The sequence below is a fragment of the Strix uralensis genome, chromosome 7 (assembly GCF_047716275.1).
Source record: "Strix uralensis isolate ZFMK-TIS-50842 chromosome 7, bStrUra1, whole genome shotgun sequence".
In the NCBI taxonomy this organism is placed as follows: Eukaryota; Metazoa; Chordata; class Aves; order Strigiformes; family Strigidae; genus Strix; species Strix uralensis.
In genome coordinates, this window is record NC_133978.1 from 5,681,034 (window position 1) to 5,704,911 (window position 23,878).

The 23,878-nt window shown below is 57.9% G+C and overlaps 1 protein-coding gene across 1 annotated transcript; it reads right to left on the bottom strand.

The window, feature by feature from the left end:
* Positions 1-13,046: 13,046 nt before the first annotated feature.
* NEUROG3 (neurogenin 3) lies at positions 13,047-13,598 on the bottom strand. The gene has a single exon (XM_074875707.1). It carries the CDS (start codon positions 13,596-13,598, stop codon positions 13,047-13,049), a length of 552 nt encoding a protein of 183 aa, XP_074731808.1.
* Positions 13,599-23,878: the final 10,280 nt, after the last annotated feature.

The window sequence follows — 23,878 nt, forward strand, 5'->3', positions numbered from 1 at the left end:
AGGAACAGAGGGATAAGCTGCTGAAAACCTCTCCTGGGTGTTTATGCAGATGGCAAAAAACACAAAAGGAAACCTGGAAGTCACTAGCCAAGCGGTGCCTTGGCAATACTGCTTCCCAGGGGGAACACCTGGGGTCCTACCCACTCTCCAGGAGAGCTTCCCCATCTCCACTGACCATGGTGGAAATGCAGTCGTACAGCAAGTCAGGTTGGAAAAGGGCTGCCCAGCCTGGGCGCCTGGCTCTTCGCCCCACAGAAGGCTCCCCAGGAACCTTCATCCATTTCAGGCTCAAGTTGCCGCAGCCAAACACACAACCTACACATGTTCCTTTGGGTGCAAGGGGCAGGTAGGCCCTTTGCCAAGCAGAGAGGAGGGACTCAAACCAGGGCTGGGGAGGAAATGGAAAAATGAGCATTTCCCCCCTCCCCACACTACATCCTTACTTGAGCAGGGCCAGCAGAGGCAAAGCCATCCTGCTTCAAGCCCAGACCTCACATCCTCACCCCAGAGGCTTGCCTGCACAGCCACAGTCAGGAGTAGGAAGAGGAAGAGCCAGCCAAAGCATCCCACCTGCCTGCTCCCCCACACCACAGGCCTCACATCAGGCATGGCTTGCTATTCCCAAAAATGCACTTGCTGGATGAAACCCTCTCCTCCACTGATCCACAATAGCTTTTCCCCACCCAGCCTCTTCCCACCAAAAAGCTGCTCCTCTATTAGGTGGCTGACAAGGACCTAGGAAGGGGCTTTAACCTTCAAAACAGCTGGGTTGTAGGAGACAGAGGGACCTCATGGAACAGTCCTTCAGCATGGCAGCTGACCTACCTCCATGGAGCAAGAGTGAGGGACTGCTCAGTTCTCTCCCCAAACTCACCTCCACACCAAGCCAGAGGCAGAAAAAGGGTAATAACCCCAGGCTAGGCTTAAATAGAGCCAGCCCAAGGGTGTGGTGAGGCTAATTAGTGCCCTCGGAGCTCAGCACAAGCAGATGCAACTAATAACTGATCTAGGGGTCTTGTCCCTGCTGGAGTTTGCCTTCAGGGGGCTCACAGTGCTGTCTGCCCCTGTACTGTGCATATTCATGGCACTATATGTCACTGTGCCCTGGTTAACCCTGCATCCAGCCCCACCAGGCAATTAAAACCAGTGCAGGATTGACGCACACAGCTTTTCTCTGCCTGTCCTCAAAACACAGACCAAAACTTATCTTTGCACCGCAGAGTATTCACTGGCAGGTTGAGTCTGTTGCGGTAACTGTAGGGCAGGGACTCAGGGTAAAAAGCCTCTTTATTTGCCCTGTCAGGCAAATAAAGCTCAGCTCGGGTACAAGCCGAGTCCTGAAGCGCAGGGAAAGCGGCTGCTCTGGCCGCTCTTCCTGCCACAGGAAGCCCTGGCACCACTGCGGGACCGTCGGCTCTTCCCTCGGCTGCTGCCAATTCAGCAGATCCAAAGCCTGGTCCCAGCCAGGTCCAGCACATCCCAGCATCACCAAAGCTGCCTCTCCACCCAGCCTGGGCTGCGGCACCTCCAACAAAGCCCAGCCTGTTCCTCGCCTTTCCACCAGTGCCGCATATATCACTGGGTTCCCCTCTCGGCTTTTCCGTAGAAGATGGCCCCGCGATGAATGGGTCCCTGTTTCGCCCTCGTTGTAGGACTAGCGGGAGGGTTTCAGTCTCCGTGGCACTTCGTAACTCGGGATTTTATTAGCCCCTAGCCACTCCGATTCCGAGAAGCTCTAAAAAGAAACTTTGATTTCCAGGGTCTGTTTTTTTCTTTGAGAATTAAAATACCTTTCATCATCACAAACAGCATGGCAGAGTTACAGAAAAAGGGTGGGGAGGGAAATTAAAGTAATTGGGGGGAATTACTGGAACGCATGGGGCCTCTCTGGGTGCATCCCCCCCACAGGAAAGGACATTCCATCCCATCTCAGCAGGGCAGAAAAAGTCTCTGTCTGGACGATAAGCATTTCTTGGCCTCTGGGGACATGACGAAACCCCTCTGCACGTACTCAAAGCAGAGGTGTAGTGGGGACCCCTTGGCAGAGGCTTGGTGCAGCCTGCCACGGGCTGCTCGGTCCTGAAACCCAGCCCACTGGCTTGTCGGAGCCTTTACAAGCCCCCAGACTCCCACAGAGCAGGAGCAGAGCCATTTAGTCCAGGTGAAAACACTTTTCTGCTGAAAAATCATGAAAAAAAAAAGCTACTTAGGAATGCTGACTGGAGTTAACAAAGTCAAGAAAGCCATATAAAGAGTAATGTGTTGAGGAAGGGTTCTTTAACTTCTATTTTAATACAAATACTAGATCAAAAGTGTCTTGCTGTGCATTATTGGCTGAAGTACCCCTGTCTTACCTATTTCTTCTTTCCAAACCATGAAGGCTTTAAAACCCTGCCTGGCGAGCTGAACGTGTTGGGAACCCATCCCCGGTTGCTCCGGTGGAGGCCACGTGGTTTGGCTCCGGAGAGCTGGGCTCCATCGTCAAAATTTTTTTTTAATCTTAATTTTTTAAAATATTTTTTTTTAATATGTAAAGATTTGGGAAAACAATCTGGCCTCTAGAAATATGAAAATGCTGGGCTAACCCTTACCTGGCAGATGCCCCTCCAAGATGTCCTACAGAGCAGGGCTGTGCTGGAGTATCCCAGAGGAGTGCAGGGATCCAAGGGTGGAAACAGTGCTCTATTCCAAAGTGCCCTATAGCAAAAACCCCTACAGATGCTGCTCTCTGACCCTTCTTCAGACCTTGCCAAACTCTCTTTCCACTGGTGAGATTTTCCTGCGAGGGGTTACACCAACAGTAATCAAGAAGCCACAGGGATCCCCCATCTGTGTTTTATGGGGTTGACCTCACCCGGGTGAAAAGTACAGGGGGAGCAGTGGGGAAGGCAGCGTAGCCCCCTCCCCTCCCGCCCACTTGTATTTTTAATTTGCTTTTTGCAAATCCCTGCTTCTACAGAAAAGCCAGGTCATCATCGTGGCCTTACCGGGGCCAGCGGTTTGGGTGCAACAATGAGAGGTGAGAGTTGGGGATGAGCAGCGAGCAGGAGAGATGCCGGCAACAGAGGGGCCAGACACACTGCCCTGCCATGGGAGTCCTTGTGCCAAAGCCAGGAGGGGTGGAAGGAGAGGTGACAGCATCATCAGGGGGCCAGCTAGGGTGAGTGGCCATGGGAGGCAAATTTGGCCTGTGCTATAAGAAATGCATATTTTTTCCCCCCTCAGATGCCTCCTCCAGGTTTTCCCCCCTCACCAGTAGCAAAGCTCATTTCTGCCTGAGACAGGCTGCTTGGGAATAGTGCAAGTTCAAAAACTGAGCAACTTGCCGAAATAATAAATAACTAGCAAATAACTAACTTCAGAAGTGTGCAAGGAACTGCAGATGGTCTGACTCGGCCCCTCCAGTGACAGGTACAGCCAGGACAGCCAGACCTTCAGGCCAGGAAACGGACTAAATCAGGCTTCTCCCCTGCAGTATTCCAGGCTACTTCCTGAGATATTATTGTTTTCCTTCACCCTCTTGATGTATTGTCCCGTAGCATATTCGGGGTTTCCCAGCATGTGCCAAGAAACCGCTGGCCGTGACGCACCAGCCTTTTTTTAGGCTGCCAGCAACAGCTCCTTCCTGCAGGGAGCCGGGAAGCATGGCCCCCCCTGGGCCTCCCCAGGGTTCCCCCACCTTCTGGTCTAGGGGAACCAGATGCATTCATTTTTAACGCCATCAGGGGATGTGAAAAAATAACAGTTTGGGGGAAAGAGGATGATGAGCAGCGTCTCTGTGGCCCTGTGAATTGGATGGAGACGTCTGCAGAGCAGAGCCCATCACGCTGCTCCAAAACATAAGCCATCCCCTGTGTTTTCCTGGATGCGGCCAAATAAAGGGGAGGGGAGGGAAGGAAAAAAAAGAGACCAGGCCACACCTTTCCTCAACCCGGTTCCCAGGCAATAAAAATATCTTGGAGCAGAAGCCCCGGCTTCACAGCTCAACCACTGACGGAATCGGGTTGTGGGCCAAGGCAGCGCGGAGCTCACCTGGGTCGCTTGGCTTTGCTTTCCCATAGGGTGGATTTTGAGGACCCCAGTTTCCAGGCAGCCTTGGCAGAAGCCATTCGAGTAAGGAATTTAATGGCCTTCCTTTCCTAATGCTCCCATGGATCCCCTCCTCCTCCACCTCCTCCCTGCCGTCGCCTGCTTGCAGCCCTGGTGAACCCCTGCAAACTCCAAAAGCTCCCCCAGGGACCCTATGCCCAGGGCCACATTTTTCCAAGCGTCTCTCCAAATATATATGTCAACAGCGGAGAGGGGAGGAGAGCAAGAAAAAACATTTTGAGAATATCCGTCTGTTTGCAGATCATTAATTTTCCCTGGGGAGCCCCAGAGCTCTTTCATCTGCTTTTTGCTAAGTTTAGGTTAGGGAGGTTTTCGGGTGCAAGCACGGTCAGGGAGAGGCAAAGCTGCCCTGGGCTTTAGCAGATCACTGAGGAGGAATTTGGGCAGGCAACAGGAAAGCTCTCTCCCCGGCTGGGAGGCATCCAGTCAGGACAGAAACAATCCTGGCCACTGAATGCTTTTATAAAAGTAAGAATAGATGTTTACTCGCAGGAAAGCGAAGAACGGAAAAAGTTATCAACGCCATTGTTTGCCGCAAATAAGTTCACCTTCTCTAGTCATATGGTGTATTCAAAAAAACCCTGCTCTTTCTTATTTAACAACACATGTTGGCAACTACGTAGCACCTACGTATGTGGGCTCACCCCTGGCCAGCCTGAGGGCTCGGCTCAGACCCACCCCATGGCAGAACCATTTCCCACCACCTCTATATCACTTTCTTGCTCCCAGTGCCTTGTGGCCAAGAAGACCTGACCCGAGCCCCGCTTTTATAGCTGAGCTGCCCCTCTGTGGCTGCATTTACAGGGCTGACAGGTCTTTAATTGCCATTTGTGAAACACCCTGTCACAGCCCAGAGCACAAAAGCTCACCTCTCTAACCTGTGCTAGCTGCAGCACAGTGTGCCCAGGGATTCCCCCGCTGCCCTGCCACCGCAGTTTGGGCATTCACGAGCAGGTGTAGGCCACATCAAAGCAGCAAGGGACCAAAAACCTCCCCAAAATATTGCTCTTCAGGCATAAGTTGTGGTCTGTCCTTTTCTGTGACTTCCCCGATATGCTGGTCCCGGCGAAGGGTCCTTTCCAGTCTGATCTGTGGCTCCCTGGTTTTCCATCGGGACCTTGCAGAGGGCTTCTGCCTTGCCAGCCATGACCCAGCATCACCTCCCCCCTCTCCTCACAGCCCCCCACAACCAATGGTTTCGTGGAAAAAGCGGCGTGCCTGAAGCCCAGCATCCTGGCCCATGTCCGGCCAAGGCCAAGGGCGCGGGATCCCAGCACCACCTCCTGGCAACGCACCGCCATGCACGACCCACACGCCGGCTGCGGCCAGAAATCCCCCAGCAAGGTATGGGGACCACCCAGAGAGAGAAACCGAGGGCTGCGTGGACCCCAGCCTTTCCTGTGTTTGTCCAAGCCTGGGTATTTTCCCCTTTCCCCAGCATCACAGCCGGCCCCAAAGTGGCTGCAGGCGCAGAACCCCCAGTTGCATCCCCCAGCAAGCGGCAGCTGCCTGCTGTGAGGTGAATAGCGGCGTGACTCGCCCGAGAAGCGACCGAATTTAATTCGAGATGAATGGGCACCTCCCTGCCACCCATGACATTTTCATTGCGGGCTAACAAGGGGAGAAAAATCCAATTAGGTGACAAAGGGGGTCCCTAATCGGCCGTGCAGCCTGGCGTGGGGCAGCCAGGATGGCGCAGCATCCCGCTGCAGAGCAGGGACAGACCATGGGAAAACAAAAAAACCCTCCAAAGAAGCCCTCTTGCGTTACTGCAAAGGCCAAACTGCAGGACAGTAACGCTGCTGAAGTGCATGCAAAAAATGTAGTTAGAAAGACAGTTGCTATTTGCACTGCCAGGGTCCCATCCATAAGTCTCCCACGTCACTGAGACAAAGCTAAAGTGGCCCAAAGTGAGCCGGGCAGGGCAGGGGCATCTCCCAGCTACAGAGTCTGAGGGCAGAGGGGATAAATAACCTGCAGCCAGGAGCATGCTGCTCCTGAAAGAAAATATTAATAACATTTGTCAGACTCCTTCCGGGGCATCCACCCACCACCAAGTATTCAACAAAACCCAGTTCCAGGAGCAGCTGAGGATGAAGTACATCAGGGTTTATTACTAGAGGAGCTTTTTCAAACCACAAAAGTGTTAGGCTAACCCTGGGTTGCGGTTTTTCCAGCAACAGGTGCCCTTTCACAGTTTTAACACGTGCAGCCAGTGGTACTGTTCATCTTCAAGCTCTGGTGCCTAAAGCAGGGAGGGGGGACCTGATGGTGGGACCCCCACATGTGCAAAACTCCCTCCTGCCCAAATGCAGGGAGGGACACTGGGGCTTCGCGGGATGCAGCGCACTGGGAAAGGCAGGGGGGGGCACACACATAAATAACAGCTGGGTTTTAAAGGAAGGGTGATAAATGGGAACGCCGCGCTCCCTTGGGAATTATTAATGGCGGGGGAGGCTGAAACCTTGGCTTTGCCCCGGGAGCCGGGCTGCACGGTGAAAGCTGATGGGCGGGAGCGGGCAGGGGGAGCAGATGGCCGGGGGGGAGGTTGGGGGTCCGGCCAGGAGCAGGGGGTCCCTGCCACCACAGAGCAAGGGGCTGCGGCAGGGTCTCCCATGGGACGCAGCTGGCCTGCGCCAAGCGAAGGACCCCCTGTGTCCTCTCCTCCCTGGAGCCCCTCAGGTGGCTCCAGCCACAGCTCCAGGTGGCCACCGCTGAGTATTGACCCAGCGCTATCTCAGCTCCCACCTTATCAGGGCAAGGACCAGCTCCAGGCACCAGCACCTGCCCCATTAATCTTCCTGCTGTCCTGCGAGCGTGAGGTCTCGGTGGCTGAAACAACCTGCCTGGGGAGGGAGTGGGAGGGATTGGGCCACTGGTGCCCAGGGTCTAGGGATGATGGATTGGTACCTGGGAGGTGACAGGGAAAGGGTTTTTCTTTTTCTCTTTAGCTCCTGCCATGGCCCCTGCCCTGGAGAGGGGACTGTGGGCAGACAGGTGCCTTTATACCTGGGTATATTGGTGGCAGCATTTTCCACTGAAATTTGGGTACTGAAGACTTGAGGATGTGGTGCTCTGAGGAACAGAGGAAGCAAGTTCCACTTGTGTACACACGTAGGAAGGGAAGATAATTTCCTTGCAATTGCTATCTGAAATAACAAGCTGAGCCTGGGCGAGGAGCCCACGTTTCACCCACAGACTTCAGGGTGAAGGTGGAGATGTGATTCCTCATGCCAGGGCTCGCTCCAGGCAGAGCTGCACAAAGTCCAGGCAAAGATCACATCTGAGGCCCCAGGAAAATGAAGTAAAGCCTCACAGCTCTGGCTGAAATGAAAACAAAAGGCAGCGATTCTTCATGACAGCAGCTGCGCAATTCCTGGCTGCAAGGGTTAAACACAATCAGAAATGTCTGTGGGGACCATTAGACACAAAACCTGTGTGTCCCTCTCAGGGAGGGAAGCCCCATGCTTTGACCAGGGCAGGAGCCCCAGTGATGATGGTGAGGGGGCTGAGGTGGTCCCAAATGGCTCATCCCCAGCATCCTGCCCTTGCCCGTGTCCCAGTGAACACCGCTATGAGGGTGCATGGAGCTGCAGAGGGGCCAGCAAGCACCTGGTGGAAAAACTCCCTCCTCCTGCTTGCCCCAGTATGGGTTTTCTAGGGACGTCCCAGGCCAGAGAACAACCAGGGAGGCAGGATGACCTGAGCAAAGCCAAAGCTGAGCTTTTGCTATAAAACACACCCAAGGACATGTCCAGAAATGAAGAAAGATGCCATGGGTGTTACCACACTCCTCCTCCTCCAGGGAGGGAGAGTGTCACTAAATAGTCTACGCTGAGAACTTGCCAGCCAGGGACTTGGATTCACAAGCAGATAGGACCTGCTCAGTTAGTCAGGGCAGTCTAGCCCAGTTCCAAATACACATACACATTGATTTATCCTTTTCTTCTGCACTAGGAAGCCCACAGCTCCAAAGGGACGATGCGCACCGGGCCGGTCTCATTAGAAAGCAGAGCTGCCACATCAGTCATGTGCTGCAAAGCTCTGAGCAGAGGAGAGGACACTGCAGGGAGAGAGGCCATGCCGGTGGCTGCTCCTTCAGGAGCTCACTGCTTGGTTGATGCTTTTGCCCTCTCCTTAAAAGCCCCTTAAAACCTCAGGTTACATCTCCTTTGATGCAGAAGGCCCAACTCTTTTGCTGAGGGCACAACATGAACCCCAGGCAGGGCTCAAAGGCAGCTTGGGGGCACTGGCACCCGACACTGTCCTCCCCTCCCACCCTCCCTGTCTGGGCTGTGCAGACGGGATGGAGTTTCCCCCTTCCTTACACAAACTTGGGATCTCCTTTCAGCTATTGCTTTTTTTGTATTGATTTTTAAAAGGGGGCACTGCAGCTTTAAAGAGCTTCCCAGACTTGCCTTTGTGACCGGAGGAGAGGGTGGGGTGGTGGCGGAGGTGGGGACCCAGAAGAATGAAATAAAGAGAAGTACAACAAAAAGAAGTTAAAAGTGTGAGTGACAAGTTTTCGGCAACAGGCTTCAGCCCCTGTGGGGTCGTTTGGGCGAAGAATGGCAACAAATGAACAAATGAGCTGGATTTTCATGCTTGGTGGACAGTGAATGAATAAGCATCTTTTAAAACCCTATCAGGAACTCTTTGGATTGTCATTATAGCTGGGAGGAGGGGGCGAAAGGCAGACTTTTGAGGGCTGACCATGTGAAAGAATCCCGATTCTTCGCCTTTTCTCTGCCGGCGAGCACGGCTACACTGAAACGTGCGGGCGGTGCGGGAGGACGGGCGTGCAGTCGCAGCCAAGCATCCTGCCACGGCCTGGCGCAGGAGCACCTCTGAGGAGCACCAGGGCACCCCAGTGCACGTTGGAAGAGGCGAGAGGGTCTGGTCTGCTTGCAGGAGCCCCCACTGATTCCCAGCAGCATGGAGGAGGCAGGCAGTGGTTTGCAGCCCCGGCTGCCTCCTCCACCAGGAAACCTGACTGCAATGTCAGAGGCAGACAATGTGAGAGGGCAGGAGGCAACTCACTTAAAGCTGTATTTAGAGCACAGAGCAGAGGCCTGAGGTCAAAGGAATTGCCCTGGGATTATGGGAATCACCTTCATTTTCTCGCCAGCCTTCAGACACGAGGGAGCCGGCCAGGAGCAAGGAGGAGGGGGGCGAGCCTGTCGCTGAGGAAGGACCCCGATGTTTCCCCTTCCCTGGCCCTGGCAATGAGCCTGACCTCTCTGAGCCCTGCAAATAATTTACAGGCTCCATTTTCAACTGTTTGTTATCCTCAATCCCCCATTTTAACCTTGAGCAGAGCAGAGCATTGGTGAGGCAGTTGCAGGAGACTCCACTTCAGAGGCATGGCCAGAGTTTGCTGAATATCCCTACAGCCAGAGTTCAGCAGTAAAATGCAGCTGTGGAGGAGAGGGAAGGTCCAGGAGGAGACAGATCTAAAGCCTCCTTATTTCTATAATAGAGGATAATATCACATCTTCAAACATCTTCTTGTCTAAACAGAAAGAAACCTAAAACTGAGTGTTGGGGGCATGAAAAATATCAGCTTGTAGCAAGGGGGTCTCCCTTGGCTGCAAAAATGAAAGTTGAGTCTGCTTTGCATGGGATTTCCACAACCAAACCAGGCAGTGCCCGGGCTAAGTTTGTTTTCAACCCACTGCCTGCAAGGACACAAGCCTGCGTCTCTGAAACGGTCACAGTCCCAGCGGCCACCTGTTTCTTCCACATCAAAAAGTCCGGAGGCCATTACAGCAGCCGTGGTTATAAAGGCCGGGCACTGGCTCTGGGACAGCCCCGTCAAGAGAAATGAGACCATCATGCACTAAACATAGAGAAAAGATAAATGGAAAAGGAGTCTTTCAGTCTTCATTATCAAGTTTCCATGGGTTTGCCAAAACCATAGCAACCAGTTCAAGCAATGATTAACCTAATAATGTGAAGGCAAAGAAAAAAAAAATGCATTCAAGCCCCTAAAGAAGTCACTAGTTCTCCAGAGGTAGTAAATCCGCCCGCCCTCCCCCCCCCCCCCCCCCCCCCAGCCCCACGGCTGGAAGACCAGAAGCATCCTAAACCTCCAGAGAAAAGAATCTGCAATGCTGTAAAACCCACTAAAGTGACCACTTTCTGAAAATACAGCTGTATAGACATCTTTGGAGACTTTTGTAATACCTGCTCTTCACAGGGCTCTCAGGCTCTTCTTGCCCCTTTTCTTGCCCATATAGACCCTGAACTCCCTTTGGTAATTTTTTGCAAAAATGCTCCTTTTGCAGAATAAGTGAGTGTGGTGTTGTCCTCCTCAGTCCCACAGTGCACGCAGATAGCTAGGGCAAGGTGGTATCTCCTCTAGGGAGATATCAGAGTGGAGCTGGACTAGCAGGGAAAATATTAAATGATTTTATCACTTAAATAATCATGGTGTTTTGCCTGTGGCCACACACGGAGGCCTTGGAGCACTTGCAGACTGTTAGAGTATGAAAACAATACGCAATTCAGCCAGAAAGGGGGGAAGGGGGAGGAATACTATTAGGTCTTTCATTCTGCCTATCTGATCTACGACGCAGATAGATCACGTTCAGGACTACAACGGTACACACAGAGATAGGCACACACTGCCTTTTCCTAGTCCTCAACCTTGCCCCACGGCCTGTGCTCCTCCAGCAGTGTGCATATTGCTTCTCAAAGCAATGAATAGGCGAAGTAGTGGGGCTCTGCATGGATGAGCGGGTCCCAGGAGGCAGCAGAAAGGGCAGATCTCCAATAAAGCTCAAGTAGAAAGTGAGACCTGCTCGCCTTGCCTGTCAGCACTGGCACCGTGGTGCTCTCGCTGCCTTCTCCCGGGTGCACTGGGCACCTCCCGCTCCTCTCTCCGGGACAGTTTGTTGACGGAGACTGGATCAAGCTCACAAGAACAGCTCACTGCTTCTCCAAAACCCACCAAACCTCACGCGTTTTCTGAGCTGCAGGGTGTCTGGTTAGCACCAGGGCCAAGCTGGCCTCTCCCGTCGCCACAAGACTGGGCGACGTTGCCCGCAGCCCACCGGAATGCGCAGCACCCCGCCGCTACCCTGCGCCCGGGTAGAGTCCAGCGAGACCGAAGAGAGACGCAGGGGGCGGGGGTCCGCACGGGGAGGGATCCCCCATAACCCCGTGCCCCGCCAGGACAGACCCCGAAGCCTGAGCGCCGGGAGTTGGGGGGTTGTGGGGAGGAGGCAGCGGCGCGGGGAGGCCCGGCCCGGGCCCGGCCGCCGCCTTCAGCACCATGGCCAGAGCCCGGGGACGGGGCGCAGGGAACGCTCCGCGCACCGCTCCGCGCACCGCGCACCGCCCCGCGCCCCGCGCAGCGCACCCACCATCCTCCATCCCCTCCCCACGCCCGTGGGTCTCCGCCACCCCAACCCGCCCCACGGCTCCCGGGCAGCGGGAGCAGCACGGAGGGGGGGGGGGGGGGGTGATGGAGGGGGCGCCCCCGCGGTTGCCCCCCCACCCCGTCGGGAGGGCTGGGGGGGGGAGTCAGGATAAGGCCCCCGCGATCGCGTACCCGGTCAGGTTTCACTCTCGCCTCTTTTGTTGCGGTGCGGGATGGGGGGTGTTGGGGGGGGTAAGTGGGGGTGTTTGTGCGTGCGTCTTTGTTTCGAGTAACCAAATTTCTTTTGTTCTACAAATTGCCTCAATAGCGTCTCTTTGCCGCGGGCAAACGGGCTCAGCTGAGAACAATTAGCATCACAATGGGCTTTTGGCCTCGCGGGCCGCTTTGTCTAGCGACTGCCGCCCCGCTGGGGCAGCGCGGAGCGGGGAGGCGGCCCGGCCGTAAATCTACCCGCTACAAATTGAGTCCCAGGGAGGAGAGGGCCGGGAAGGGCTCTCGGGATTCATGCGGCTTCTCCTCTCTCCTTGCTGTTGCGTAGGAGGTGTTGCGTTTCCCACCTCCTGCGTTTTTCACCGCCCCGACGCTCCCCCCACCCCGGGCTACAGGTTCCGACAGCGACCGCTGCCCCCTGAGCCCCGCGCCTGCCCCGGCTAAACCCTCCCCCGGGGAGGATGGGGTCGGCCTGGAGCAACGCTGCGCCGGGGACACCCCCTCCGCCCCGAGAGCTGGAGCGCTGTGCCCCGGGGACAAACCCAAAATAGCCCCAGCGCCGAGCCTGGCGTCGAAAATCCGCCTGCGTGGGGAGGGCTGCGGCCAGGAGCACCTTACCGGGACGCGGCGGGCGGAGCGGGACGGCTGCCCGGCGGGACAGGGTGTCACCCAGGCCGGCCCCAGCCCTGCGGGGAAAGGGCATCTGCAACGGGAGGCTGGTTTTAAATGCGCCAGTGGGCCCCGACGGGCGTGCGCACAGGCGCAGGACCCCGCTGCGCCGCTCCCCATCGCCGCTCCTCCCCACGCAGGGCAGCGCCCCGGGACCGGGTTCACCGCCCGGGGCCCCGCGCAAGTCTCCGCAGGGCCGGCGCTGCCCTCCCCGGCGCGGGCTGCGCGCGATTTTGAAAGCCCCAGGGAGCCCTCGGTGGAAAAAACACGGCGTTGCACAGGTCTGACCGCGACACACTTTATTCTCCTTCTTCAAAAAAAACCCAAAACCCAAACCCAAAATACAGCCGCGGCTCCCCTCCCCGGTACAAACAGCCAGACCACCGCTGCCAAAAATACTCTTATATACAAAATATATATTTGTTACGAAATATAATCAATAAATACCGATAGCGACAAATTAATATAATTTACCGTTTCCGAGTACAAAACCGTGATTTGTTTTTGTCCACCCGCTCCCGCTGCGCTTCAGCCAAGCGGGACGGGGCGGGGGGAGGTGGGGGGTGCAGCGGGGGCGCCCGCCACCCCCCGGCGCGCAGCGCGGGGACCCCCCCTCCGCCCCGCCGGTTATCTGAAGGCCAAAAGCGGGGGGAAGGCAAGCCGGGCGGCGGGCTCAGAGGAAGGCGGGGAAGGCGGCGGGGCCGCGGCGCAGGGCGGCGGGCGGCGGGACGGCGGGGCAGGGCGAGTCCCAGGGCCCGGGGGAGGCGGCGGCGGCGGCAGCAGCGGGGGGCGGCGGCGGGGGGGGCTCGGGCAGGCCCTGCTCGGCCAGGCGGAGGCTCTGGGTGAGCGCCCAGATGTAGTTGTGGGCGAAGCGGAGCGTCTCGATCTTGGTGAGCTTGGCGTCGTCGGGGAAGGTGGGCAGGACGCTGCGGAGCGCGTCCAGGGCGGAGTTGAGGTGGTGCATGCGGTTCCTCTCCCGGTCGTTGGCCTTCATCCGCCGGCTCCTCTTCTGCTTGCTGAGCAGCCCCTCGCTGCGCGCCTTGCCGCGGCCCCGCCGCGCCTTCCCCTTCCTGCGGGCCGCCGCCTCCCGCGGGGCCAGGGCGGTGCGGGCCGGCGAGGCGCCCCGGCTGCCCGCGGAGCCGCCGCCGGCCGCGGAGGGGGCGGCCTCGGCGCCGCCGAAATAGGGCTGCCCGTCGGCCGGCGAGCGGTCGCTCTGCGGGGCCATCCTGACGACCCGAGCCCGCGGTCGCCGGCGACGAGCGGCGGCGCCGCGGCCGGCCCGGGGGAAGCCCGGGGGTAGCCCTCTCTCCCGCGGCGGGACCTGCTGAGCCCCGACGAGGCTGCGGGGCGGGAGAGCGGCTCTCGCTCCTCGCCCCCCGCCGCTCCCCCCTCCCCGCTTTCCCTCGAGTGCGGGAAGGAAGGGTTGCGCGGCCGGCACACGACTGCCGTTAAGCCCCTATATATATAGGGCCGGCAGACAATGGGGATTTCCCGGCCGGGCGGCGTGTGCGCCCCCCCGCCCGCACCCACCCCTTGGCACGCTTTTATCTTATCAGCCCGGCGGGAGCGTGCCGGGCCCGGCACCGCCCGCTGCCCCGGCCCCGCCACGCGAGACCCCGCCGGCTCCCACGCCGCGCCGCCCCCGGGACCCCCCGCCCACCCCCTCTCCCCCCGGCCCGGCCCCCGCCCCCGGGACGGAACCCCCGTGCCGAGCTGCCGACCCCGAGCAGGGGCGGGGGGGTGGGGGGGGGGAGTGGGGACTGCACTTCGGCCGGGGCGGCCGCGCACGCCGGGGCTCCGCGGGGGGGCTGCGGCAGGGGTCGGGGCGGGCGGCCCCGCCGGTGACAGGGGGCTCCGAGGACCCAGCTGCGCAAAGCGGGGCAGCGCCAGGCCCCGGGGTGCCCGGAGACACACCGCCGGGCCAGACGGGGTCCCCCCCCCCCTTCCCGGTGCCAGCCCTGGGCGATCCCCCCGGCCCCGGCCCCGCTCCGGCTCCGCTCCCCTCGGCAGAGCCACAACCCCCTCCCGCCGCCCCGGCGCTGCGGAGCGCTCCTGAGACACCCAACCCCCCCGCTCCCGGAGGGGGGCAGCGAGGGGACTCCGCCGCCTCCCGCGGCCCCTTTCCTCGCCCCCACAGCGCCGGGGACAGCCCCGCGACCCGCCCTTCGGCCACCGAGTGGCGGAGCCGCGGGCGCTGCCCCGCGGACGGCGAGCGCCGGCACCGGGGGGGGACACGGGACACACTGTTCTCCTGCTGCCCCGCGCCGTGTCTTTGCTCCCCCCGGGATAAGGGGGGCTGGGTCCCGCGGGGGAAGGGCTCCCCCCCGCAGGCCCCGGCCGCCCCCGCCCCGCCAGCCCGGCCCTGGGCCCGGGGGAGACAGCTCCGCCGCCGGGGCTCGGTGCGCAAAACGTGCCGGGGACTTTTGCGCACCAGCTGCGGCGGGCGGCGGGGACCGGCCCGGGCCCGGGACACCTTTCCCCGGCGGAGGGCGGGGGGCCGCGGGCGGCGGGGCAGGCCCCCCCCGCACGGCCCGGCACCCCCCGGGGGTGCGGGCAGGGCCGCCGGGAGGGCGCAGCCCCGATGGGGCGGGAGCCCCCCGCTCCTTCACCAAAGCGGCGCGGCGGATCCCGGCCGGGAATCCCGGCGCCGGGAGCGGCCGGGCCGGGCCGGCGGGGCGGCGGCGGGGCGGGGGCAGCTCCCCCGGTCCTGCACGGTTCCCGGGCCGGCGGGGCGGCCGCGGTGCGGGGCGGTGCGGAGCGGTGCGCGCTGCCTCTCCAGGGGCGCGGCGCGGCGGGCAGGCAGCCCCGCTCCCCCGCGGCGGCGGCGCTCGGAGGGCGGGGGAGCGGGGCCGAGGGGGGCCGGCCACCGCGGCGGCTCGGGCGCCCCTTCTCGAGGGGCGGCTCGGAGGGCAGGGGAGGATGAATAGGAAGGGCCCGGCGGGGTTGGTTGGTTTTTTTTTTTTTTGTGCCTGTGCAATTGGATGACAAAAAAATCTGGCGAGCGAGTTTCCAAGCCTCAGACTGCCCACTTCAAACGTCCTTCAAACAAAAGCTGAAGAGCAAAAGAAAGCCCCACCTGGTACCGCTGTTTGCTAAAATAATAATAAATAGATTTCGTTTAATAAATAATTACAAGAGATTGTAAAGTGGAGTGCTTTGGGAAGCATTAATCACGGGGCTGGGGGCAGACATCACCTGCTGGCAAACAAGACAACTTTATTGTTAAATCACCTTCCCACTGCCACTTTCCGATAACTCCCTCCCGTCACCACAAAGCCCGGCCGGGTATGTTTACTCATAGTTAGCATAACAAGCACCATATTACCACAAACGTGATAAAAATCTCCGGGGGCACCGCGGCGGGCTCCCGCTCACACCTGGCCGGGCCGCCCCGGCACGGGGCTGGCACCCAACGGCCCTTCCAGGAGGGGCCCTTCTGCCGTTTACATTGGCCTAGTTTATGCTGCTTTATAACAGGTTTACTGCAACCCCTATCTCCCGGCCCTATTTGTCTTATTTTATTGAAAACATATGGTAACCAGCCCAGCCCCGGCGCATCTCTCGCCTGCCAGGCGTCGGGGACGTTTTGCGAGCCGGGGCTCGGCCGCAGCCCGCCCGCCCGCCGGGGGCTGTTTGCTCGGGAGCGGGGAGGGCAGATAAGGCCGAGGGCCCGCTCCCGACCCCGCTCCCCCAGGGCCGGGGGGCGCCCGCCGCCCGCTCCGCGCCCTCCGCCCTACCCGGGGGCCGCCGGTGCGCGCCCGCGCCTCCTCCCCACGGGGCCGCGGCGGTGGCGGCGAGCGCACGGCGGAGGCACCTGCGGCGGGGCCGCCCCTTCCTCCCTCCCCCCCCCCTCCGCCCCCCGGCCGGGGCTGCTCAGGAGGTACCGTGATTTGCGGTGCCATATGTCGAGCGGCTCGGCGGAGCGCAGCCCTTCAGAGCCGGAGCAGCTGCTGCCCCGGCCCTACCTACCCGGCGCATAATACCTGGGAGCCGCAGCCCCGCGTTCCCCCTTTGAGAGGGCAGCGCGGCTGGGCCGGCTCCGAGCCTCTGTTTTGTGACTTTATTGTGGCGCCCAACAGATGCACGCCTGCCCCTCCTGCCCCTCGCCCCGGTGCGAGCGCGCTGCTCGGGACACAAGGAGCACAGATGCCAGGCGCAAGGTGCACCAGATGCCCCCCTTTGTGAATTCAAACAATATTTCTCCCTTCCTCCCTCCCCCTCCCTTCTTCCTACAAGAGGGAGAGGAGAAGGGGCGCAAAAAGAAAAAAAAAATGTATTAAAAAAAAATAAATAGGAGAAGAAAGGAAAGCCCCGGCAAGCGGCGCCGGGAGCGCGGCCGCTGGAGCCGCCCGACGGGGCGCACGGCCGGGCGCAGCCCCGCGGCTCCGGGCAGGGAGCCGGCCCCGGGCGAGGGGAGCGCCGCGGTCCCGGGGACACCCCCGGGAGGCGGTCGGCCAGGACGGGCAGGGGCCGGGGGTCCCCGCCAGGGCGAAAGGAGCCTTCCCTGGGAAATCAGGAATGACCCAGCGAGCGCTGAGCGAGCGGTTCCCCGGGGCCGGGAACGGGCGGAGCGGCAAAGGCCGCTTGGGGAAAGGGCAGCAAAGCCCGTTCTGCCACCGTAAACCATCCCGCCTGTGAACCGTGCCTTCCGTGGACTCCTGTGACAGAGCAACCAGTACATGCCAAGGCCGGGGACACCAGAAAGGATGTCCCCCCCACCTTGGGTGTCCCTCTCTGCAGAGGCAAAGTGAGCTCTGCTCAAGGCAGAAGGGGCTGTGCAAGGAGAAAGCTCTGCCTAAGGTTAGAGCTGGCGCTGGCACAAATCCCACCAGCTGCAAATACCATTCCCCTCCATAACCATCCAGCAGCCTTTGCCCCCCCTGTGCTGCAGAATTCTGCCTCAAAGGCCTGATCCATGCCAGAGCTGACGGGTTTCCCTCCAGCCCCACTGGGAGCCAGGCTCCGCACCTCACACACTCCGACTTGCAAGAGCTGGGGGCTGAAGCTACTCAGGGGCAGGAACAGCCCAACCAAGCCCTGGGGTGAGGGATGCTGCCACTGTGCCAGAAGAGGAGAAAGCCCTGAGAGCGCACAGGGGAAAGCAAGCCCAAGAGTTTCCAGTGGGCAATCCTGCCCTGCAATAAACCTCTCTCCACGCTTATGTGCCCTCAAAACACAGCCTGACAGGAGATGGCTTCACAGGGCTGCAAGAGCAGACAGCTGTTCTGACGATGAAACATATTTTGGGTCAGAATGAAACAATTTCAAGCATAGCAAAAACCTGGATTATCTCTGGGTAGGAGAGAGGAAAGGAAAAGAAATAACACAGAAAGGAAAGACAAGGAACAGATACCAAGTACAAAAGGGTCAGTCAGATGGGCTGCGATGCCTACAGGTGGGTGCTGTGAAACCTGTTACCTTAAAGTATCTATCCAACCATCCAAGTATCTGTCTAGGTAAGGAAAGAGGGCCCTCACCTCCATGGGAGTCGGTCACCTCCAACCATTCCCAGCTCTGCCAGCCTTGCTCCCGCTGTCCCCTTCCTGGCAAGCAGCTCCTTGCCCCAGCCCATTTCCCCTGTCAGAAAGAAGCTTCTCCTCTACCCTGACGAGAGCCTGGCCAGATGGGATGGGTTACACATCCAGCACGTTCTCCCATTCGGGTTTTCCAAGTGCTTTAAACTTCACAAGCTTCTGGTGAGATCCTGCCAAAGCCATCACCACCACAACATTCCTCTGATGGTTGAATGAAACACGACGGGGGCTGAACAGGCATTCAAGCACTGTCAGGCAATGCAGACTTCAATAACCATTTGCATCAACCCTCCGTTGGCCATCAATAAATAGTCATGGACTGTAGATAGGCTGATCTCAGACTTTCATCTTCCTGATTGGCACTTCTCTCCTGTAAGGGCAAAAAGCTAACTCCTGGCATTTTGATCCATGATGAGGTTCTAAGTGGTGCAGACTGGCCACGTTGACTCCCTCTGAAACTCCTCACCCCCCCCCCAGCTGCCCATCAGACAGACGGTGCTTCCCAGCCTCCAAAAATAATTAAAGATATGCTTTCCTCTCTGATTTAGAAGCTCCACCAGTCAAACTTTGAACATACCAGAAAGCACCACAGCTGGCTTTTGACAAGTGAAAAAGTTGCTGAAAGTCAGGAGTCTGAAAGGAAATTTCCCACCTGGCCTGGAAACAAGGGCAGAGGTGCCCCGGTGGACACACACACCACTAACCCCTCTCCAGAACTTCATCGAAGCCCTCAACATGAGACAGAGCAAGATGCAGGGGCGTTGACCCTTCCTTTGCAAACTGACATTGCTGCCACATCGCTGTCACTGCTGGGCGATGTGCCCAGCACAGTGCTGGGTCACTGCCCAAGCCAAACCACTGCTGGCAGGAGGGATGCGACTCATAAAGGTGTGCTGTGGATATTCTGCTCGCTGGCCCCGAGACCAGCTCACGCTCCTCCCAGCACCATTCCCAGCTGTGCTGTATACATCTGGCAGCCTGCAGTGCTGCAATAACAGTTCTGGTACCAATTGGCCCAGGAGTTGCAGCCCCCACACCAACCCAAGCAACACAGGCTGCCATAGCTCACCTGCCCACACCCCCAGTGCGCGACCCCATCCCCTCCCCAACCCCCCTTCTAGCAGCCCGGTCTCTTCCCATCTCCTCCCTCCTTCCAGTCTCAGTCTCTCCCTCCTCACCCACCTTCCTCTGCCTCAGCCCCACCATCCCCTCACTCCCACCCCTGCACCTTTGTGCCCCTCTCCTGGCATGCCTTGCCCTGGTGTCCCTGCCAGACAGCCTCACTGCTCCGTCCCAGCTTTCCCCAGCTACCCCTGCACACACCCCACCCTGGCTCCCAGTGCTGGTACCCCTCTCCCAACCCTCCATCCAGCAGCGGGGTCCATCTGCTGAGTCCCCAACCTTTGAATGGGAGCCGCCTTCTGCTCTGCACTACTGCAGTGCTGAGAAGACAAGTTTATGGTCAGAAGGGATCCTTTTCTTCCCTGAGTTGAGGTGTATAACAAACCTGGGGGGCCCACGAGTGGTGCAGCCCCTCCTGCCAACCTGTGCCAGGATCTCTGGGAAGGTGAGCAGCCAGCCTGATTTCTGCATCTGAATGAGAAATGATGTATTTGCAACAAAAATGAAAAATAATCTGGATATTTCCACACAAAACACTGTGCAATTGTTACCCATAATTTTAGCTGCAGCCCAGCTCTGCAGGACAAGTTACCATCAGCCTGTATCAGCCCTTGGCAATGCGATTTTGGTGAGCCATGATCTAACCTCATGCCAAGAGGCAGTAACAGTGGGACAGAGGCAGTCGTCTCACAGCAGGGAAACCTCAAAGCACTCACCCACCTGGGTGCATCCAGAGCGTTTTAGCCATTTGTGTGGCTACGCCAGCCCCCAGCTGCAGGGAAGGGACCACCAGCTCAGCACCAGCCCTGCCCGCAACCGGGCTTGAGCCTGAGCTGGGGGGGGGGATGCTCCAGTCCACGGCCCAAAGGGCAGCCCACAGGGGACGGGGGTCTTGCCCACAAAACCCCTCGGGGATGGAGACCATCCCCAGCTGCCCTGTGAAGCACTGCCAAGTCCTTTGAAGCCATGCAAGGGTCTGAGCTGGGTCCCAGACCTTGCTGCAGGTTGGTGGCATGGCGCTGAAGACCTGGGGGGGCATGGGGCTGCCTCCCCCACATGCACACACTTGTCCCAGGATCTCAGCAGCTTCCCAGGTTTTAGCAGCACCCTTATCAGTTTCCTTCATTACTACATTTCTTCAAAGCTACTATGGCTCCCTTAGGCACCCTGCCGCAGCCACTCCCTGGTACCGGCACTTTTCGGGGGTCCCTGGCTCTGGCAAAGACCCCGTGCTCAGGGACACATCATCCAACATCCTCCCATCATCTGACGTCCACTCACACGGGGGGCTACACCTCCCTCCCCCAGCTCTTCACTGCAATCCCCACCATTTTCCACCATCATTTAAGTTTCTGAAGTAATTTCTTTTTTCTTTTTTGTCCTTTTTTTTTTTTTTTTAAAGCAAACCATCTACCATATGTTCTCCCCTGAAAGGGGTAATTGTTAACAGATCATTAAAACACCGTGGCGAGTGCTCTGAGATTCCTTCCCTCCATCTTACGCATTATCCTGTCTCTGTCACCCTTTCAATGCGGCTTTGAGGGCTCTGCTTTTCTAACTTCCTTCTCGGGGGAAAAAAAAAAAAAAAAAGAGCCACTAAAGTGACCCTCTTCACAGCTCTCCTCCTTGCTTTTCAATGTCTTTTTCGACACCCAACAATAATCAGGGCAGGGGGCTGGCATGCCGCTGCCGCTGCTGCTGGGCTGGGGGTGGCAGGGCCACATCCTGCCCCATTCTCGGGGCACCAGGGTTGGGAAGGCAGAATGAGGTGTGTGTGGCAGGGGTGCTCCAGCCACCCCACGGGCACCGACGGCCTCCCCTTCCACTGCTGGACAATGGGGCCGTTTGCCATGGGATGCTCAAAAGGCACATCCTGTCCATCCTGGTCCCTTCATCCCTGCTCCTGGGAGGGGGGCTGCAGGATGAGCCCTCAACACACACATTGAGGCCAAGAGTATTTCTTACACAGCTCATTTCCTCAGGTGGATTGGATGCTTTCAGTGGCACAAATAGACTTTATATGGAAATAAGCTAACAACTGGCTGGGAACAGAACTAATCCCAGAGATGGAGTTGTCTTGGGGAGCTGGGACATTTCACCTCCCTTTCCTGGAGAATAAACACTGGTTTAGGAAACACCAAATGCCAGGAAGCTGGGGACCATCAGGGCACAGACTGTTTTTGCCTGAGCCACAGTCTCAGCTGAGGTGAGCACGGGCACAGCACCAGCATCTGCCCCCTTTGCTGGGACAGGAACCTTCCCAGAGCTGTGCCTGTGTGTCTCCCGGCCTGAGCGCAGGGAGAGGGACACCAGGAGGGCTGTGAGCACCATTAGCAGCAGCAGTCCTGTTCAGTGCCATGTTTAGTGATGCCATTTTACAAGGAAAGTGAACCAGCAAAGCTACATTAAGCGTGGGATATGTCTGATGCTGTGGCAAGCCAGGGGACTGAAAATCATCACCATCATCTCAGATGCCCCAGGAGGGCTTGCAGCTGCACAGCCACTCACCACCGAGAGAAAAATCACAGAATCACACAGAATCATCTAGGCTGGAAAAGACCTCGAAGATCATCTAATCCAACCATTAACCTAACAATGACCATAAGGGTGAGAAGAACCAAGAGAGGCAAAGGCATGTCCCAACAGCAGCATTACACAATCCCATTTTCAGCATGATGGCTGTCAAAACTCACCATGAGCACCAGCAGCAAAGGTCTTGGGCTGAGGGACACCTCATTGCAGGCTCTCTACCCTTGTGATTGGAAAGGTCAAGGATTTCAGAGCTCACACTTGCATTCCTTACCTGCATCTTCTCCCCTTGTGCCATGGATTCGGCCATTCCCCCAGAGGACCATGTTCCCCAACTCACCGCAGCTGGCAGCCAAGCCTTGGGCACCATTTGCACTGCTCCTCCAGTGTAGGCACCTTTTCCAGCACCAGCATGAAGCCGTTTGAATTTGTACTTGCCCATCTGTGTGGTTTAACCCCAGCTGGCAACTAAGCCCCACACAGCCACTCACTCCCTCCCCCACCAGCTGGGATGGGGGAGAGAATCAGAAGGGTAAAAGTGAGAAAACACATGGGTTGATATAAAGACAGTTTAATCGCCAAAGCAAAAGCCACGCATGCAAGCAAGCAAAGCAAAACAAGGAATCCATTCACCGCTTCCCATCAGCAGGCAGGTGCTCAGCCATCCCCAGGAAAGCCGGGCTCCATCACACGTAACGGTCACTTGGGAAGACAAACGCCATCACTCCGAACATCCCCCCCTTCTTCCTTCTTCCCCCAGCTTTATATGCTGAGCATGATGTCATATGGTCTGGGACATCCCTTGGGTCAGTTGGGGTCAGCTGTCCCGGCTGTGCCCCCTCCCAGCTTGTGCACCCGCAGCCTCCTTGCTGGTGGGGTGGGGTGAGGAGCAGAAAAGGCCTTGGCTCTGTGTAAGCACTGCTCAGCAATAACGAAAACATCTCTGCATTATCAACACTGTTTTCAGCACAAATCCAAGACATAGCCCCATGCTAGCTACTATGAAGAAAATTAACTCTATCCCAGCCAAAACCAGCACATTCTCCACCCCTTATTCCATACCATTTACGTCCCGCTCAGGTCCCACACTGTCCCATGAACTCATTAACCACCACCCCCCTTCCCATCCTTTGACATAATACACAGATAACATTCCCTTAGTCTATGGACCACCCTTGTAAAATGTCCCTTGAGTTTATTCAGTCCATGACTTTGATCCAGAACCATCCCAGCAAAGGAGCGTTGTCGCATGGGACTGGAGAGCACCCAACACCCCCACTGGGAAAGATGGGAAGGGAGCAGTTGACCCAGTCAGCAAAACCCGGTTACATTTGAAAAAACCTGCAAACTTCTCCAAGATCCAATATTCTCCAGCAGTTCAACAGCTTTGCCAGTGCCTGCATGTAGTTCCAGGGGACCTACTTCCAGAGAGCTCCTTCCTCGGTCAGGCGCCTGCCAGCCCGACACCCCAGCCCATTCACCCCCTGGCTCTTGCCCTTCAGCCAGCATGTTTGCCCTCAGGGTGTTGTTATGCTTATTTTAGCCCAGCAAGCTGTACCCTCAAGTGGGAGGGGACAGTGCTGCTCTGCTCTGCTCCAGCCAAGGGATCAGCCCTGTATGGTTCCCACTGTGAGGTCACCAAGAAATGCTCAGCCGGTGCCAGCAGCAGCTTGTGCCTCCTCAGGCAAAGCCTCCCCCATCCCCAAAACCAGCTGCAGGCAGTAACACCCCCACCCCTGCTGCTGACCCACAAGATGTCTCCAGTAACGGTCGAGCACCATGACAAGGTGTGATCTATGAACTGGTACCCAACGCCCAGAAGCATGAGGTGGCTTTGCCCTGTTGTGCACATCCCAGGCAGATCAGCTCTTCTTCTCTCCTTTCCAGGACAGCAGCTTTCACCTGCCTCTACCTCTTCATCAAGGAAAAAACTTTCCATGGAAGAATAAGTATCTCCTTCAAGGGAGCATGCTGGAAACGGGCAGGACACCCACTTTCCTGAGGGGATTTAACAGTCACCCTTGTCGAGGGCTCTTATTGTTGCTGCGAGGCAAAATTTTAGCCCTTACAGCTGCAGAGACAGACTTCAGGCCCAGAGCTGAATCCAAACAAAAGCAGTACTCCCACCCCAAGTGTGAAAACAGACGAGGGCTGGGTCAGTTTTAAGCAGCACAACGGACTGAGTGTCATTTTGACAAGTTTAACAGCAGCGTTGTTCTCACCACTACAGATGAAGATGCCACCCTCTCTCCCCCCTCCCCAGAAGGGTGTAGACATCAGACAAGGATGCAAACCCAAAGCAACTTCACATGCCACCAAT

Excerpts from the sequence above, each read along its gene's own strand:
- NEUROG3 (XM_074875707.1), bottom strand. The coding sequence starts at position 13,598 with ATGGCCCCGCAGAGCGACCGCTCGCCGGCCGACGGGCAGCCCTATTTC.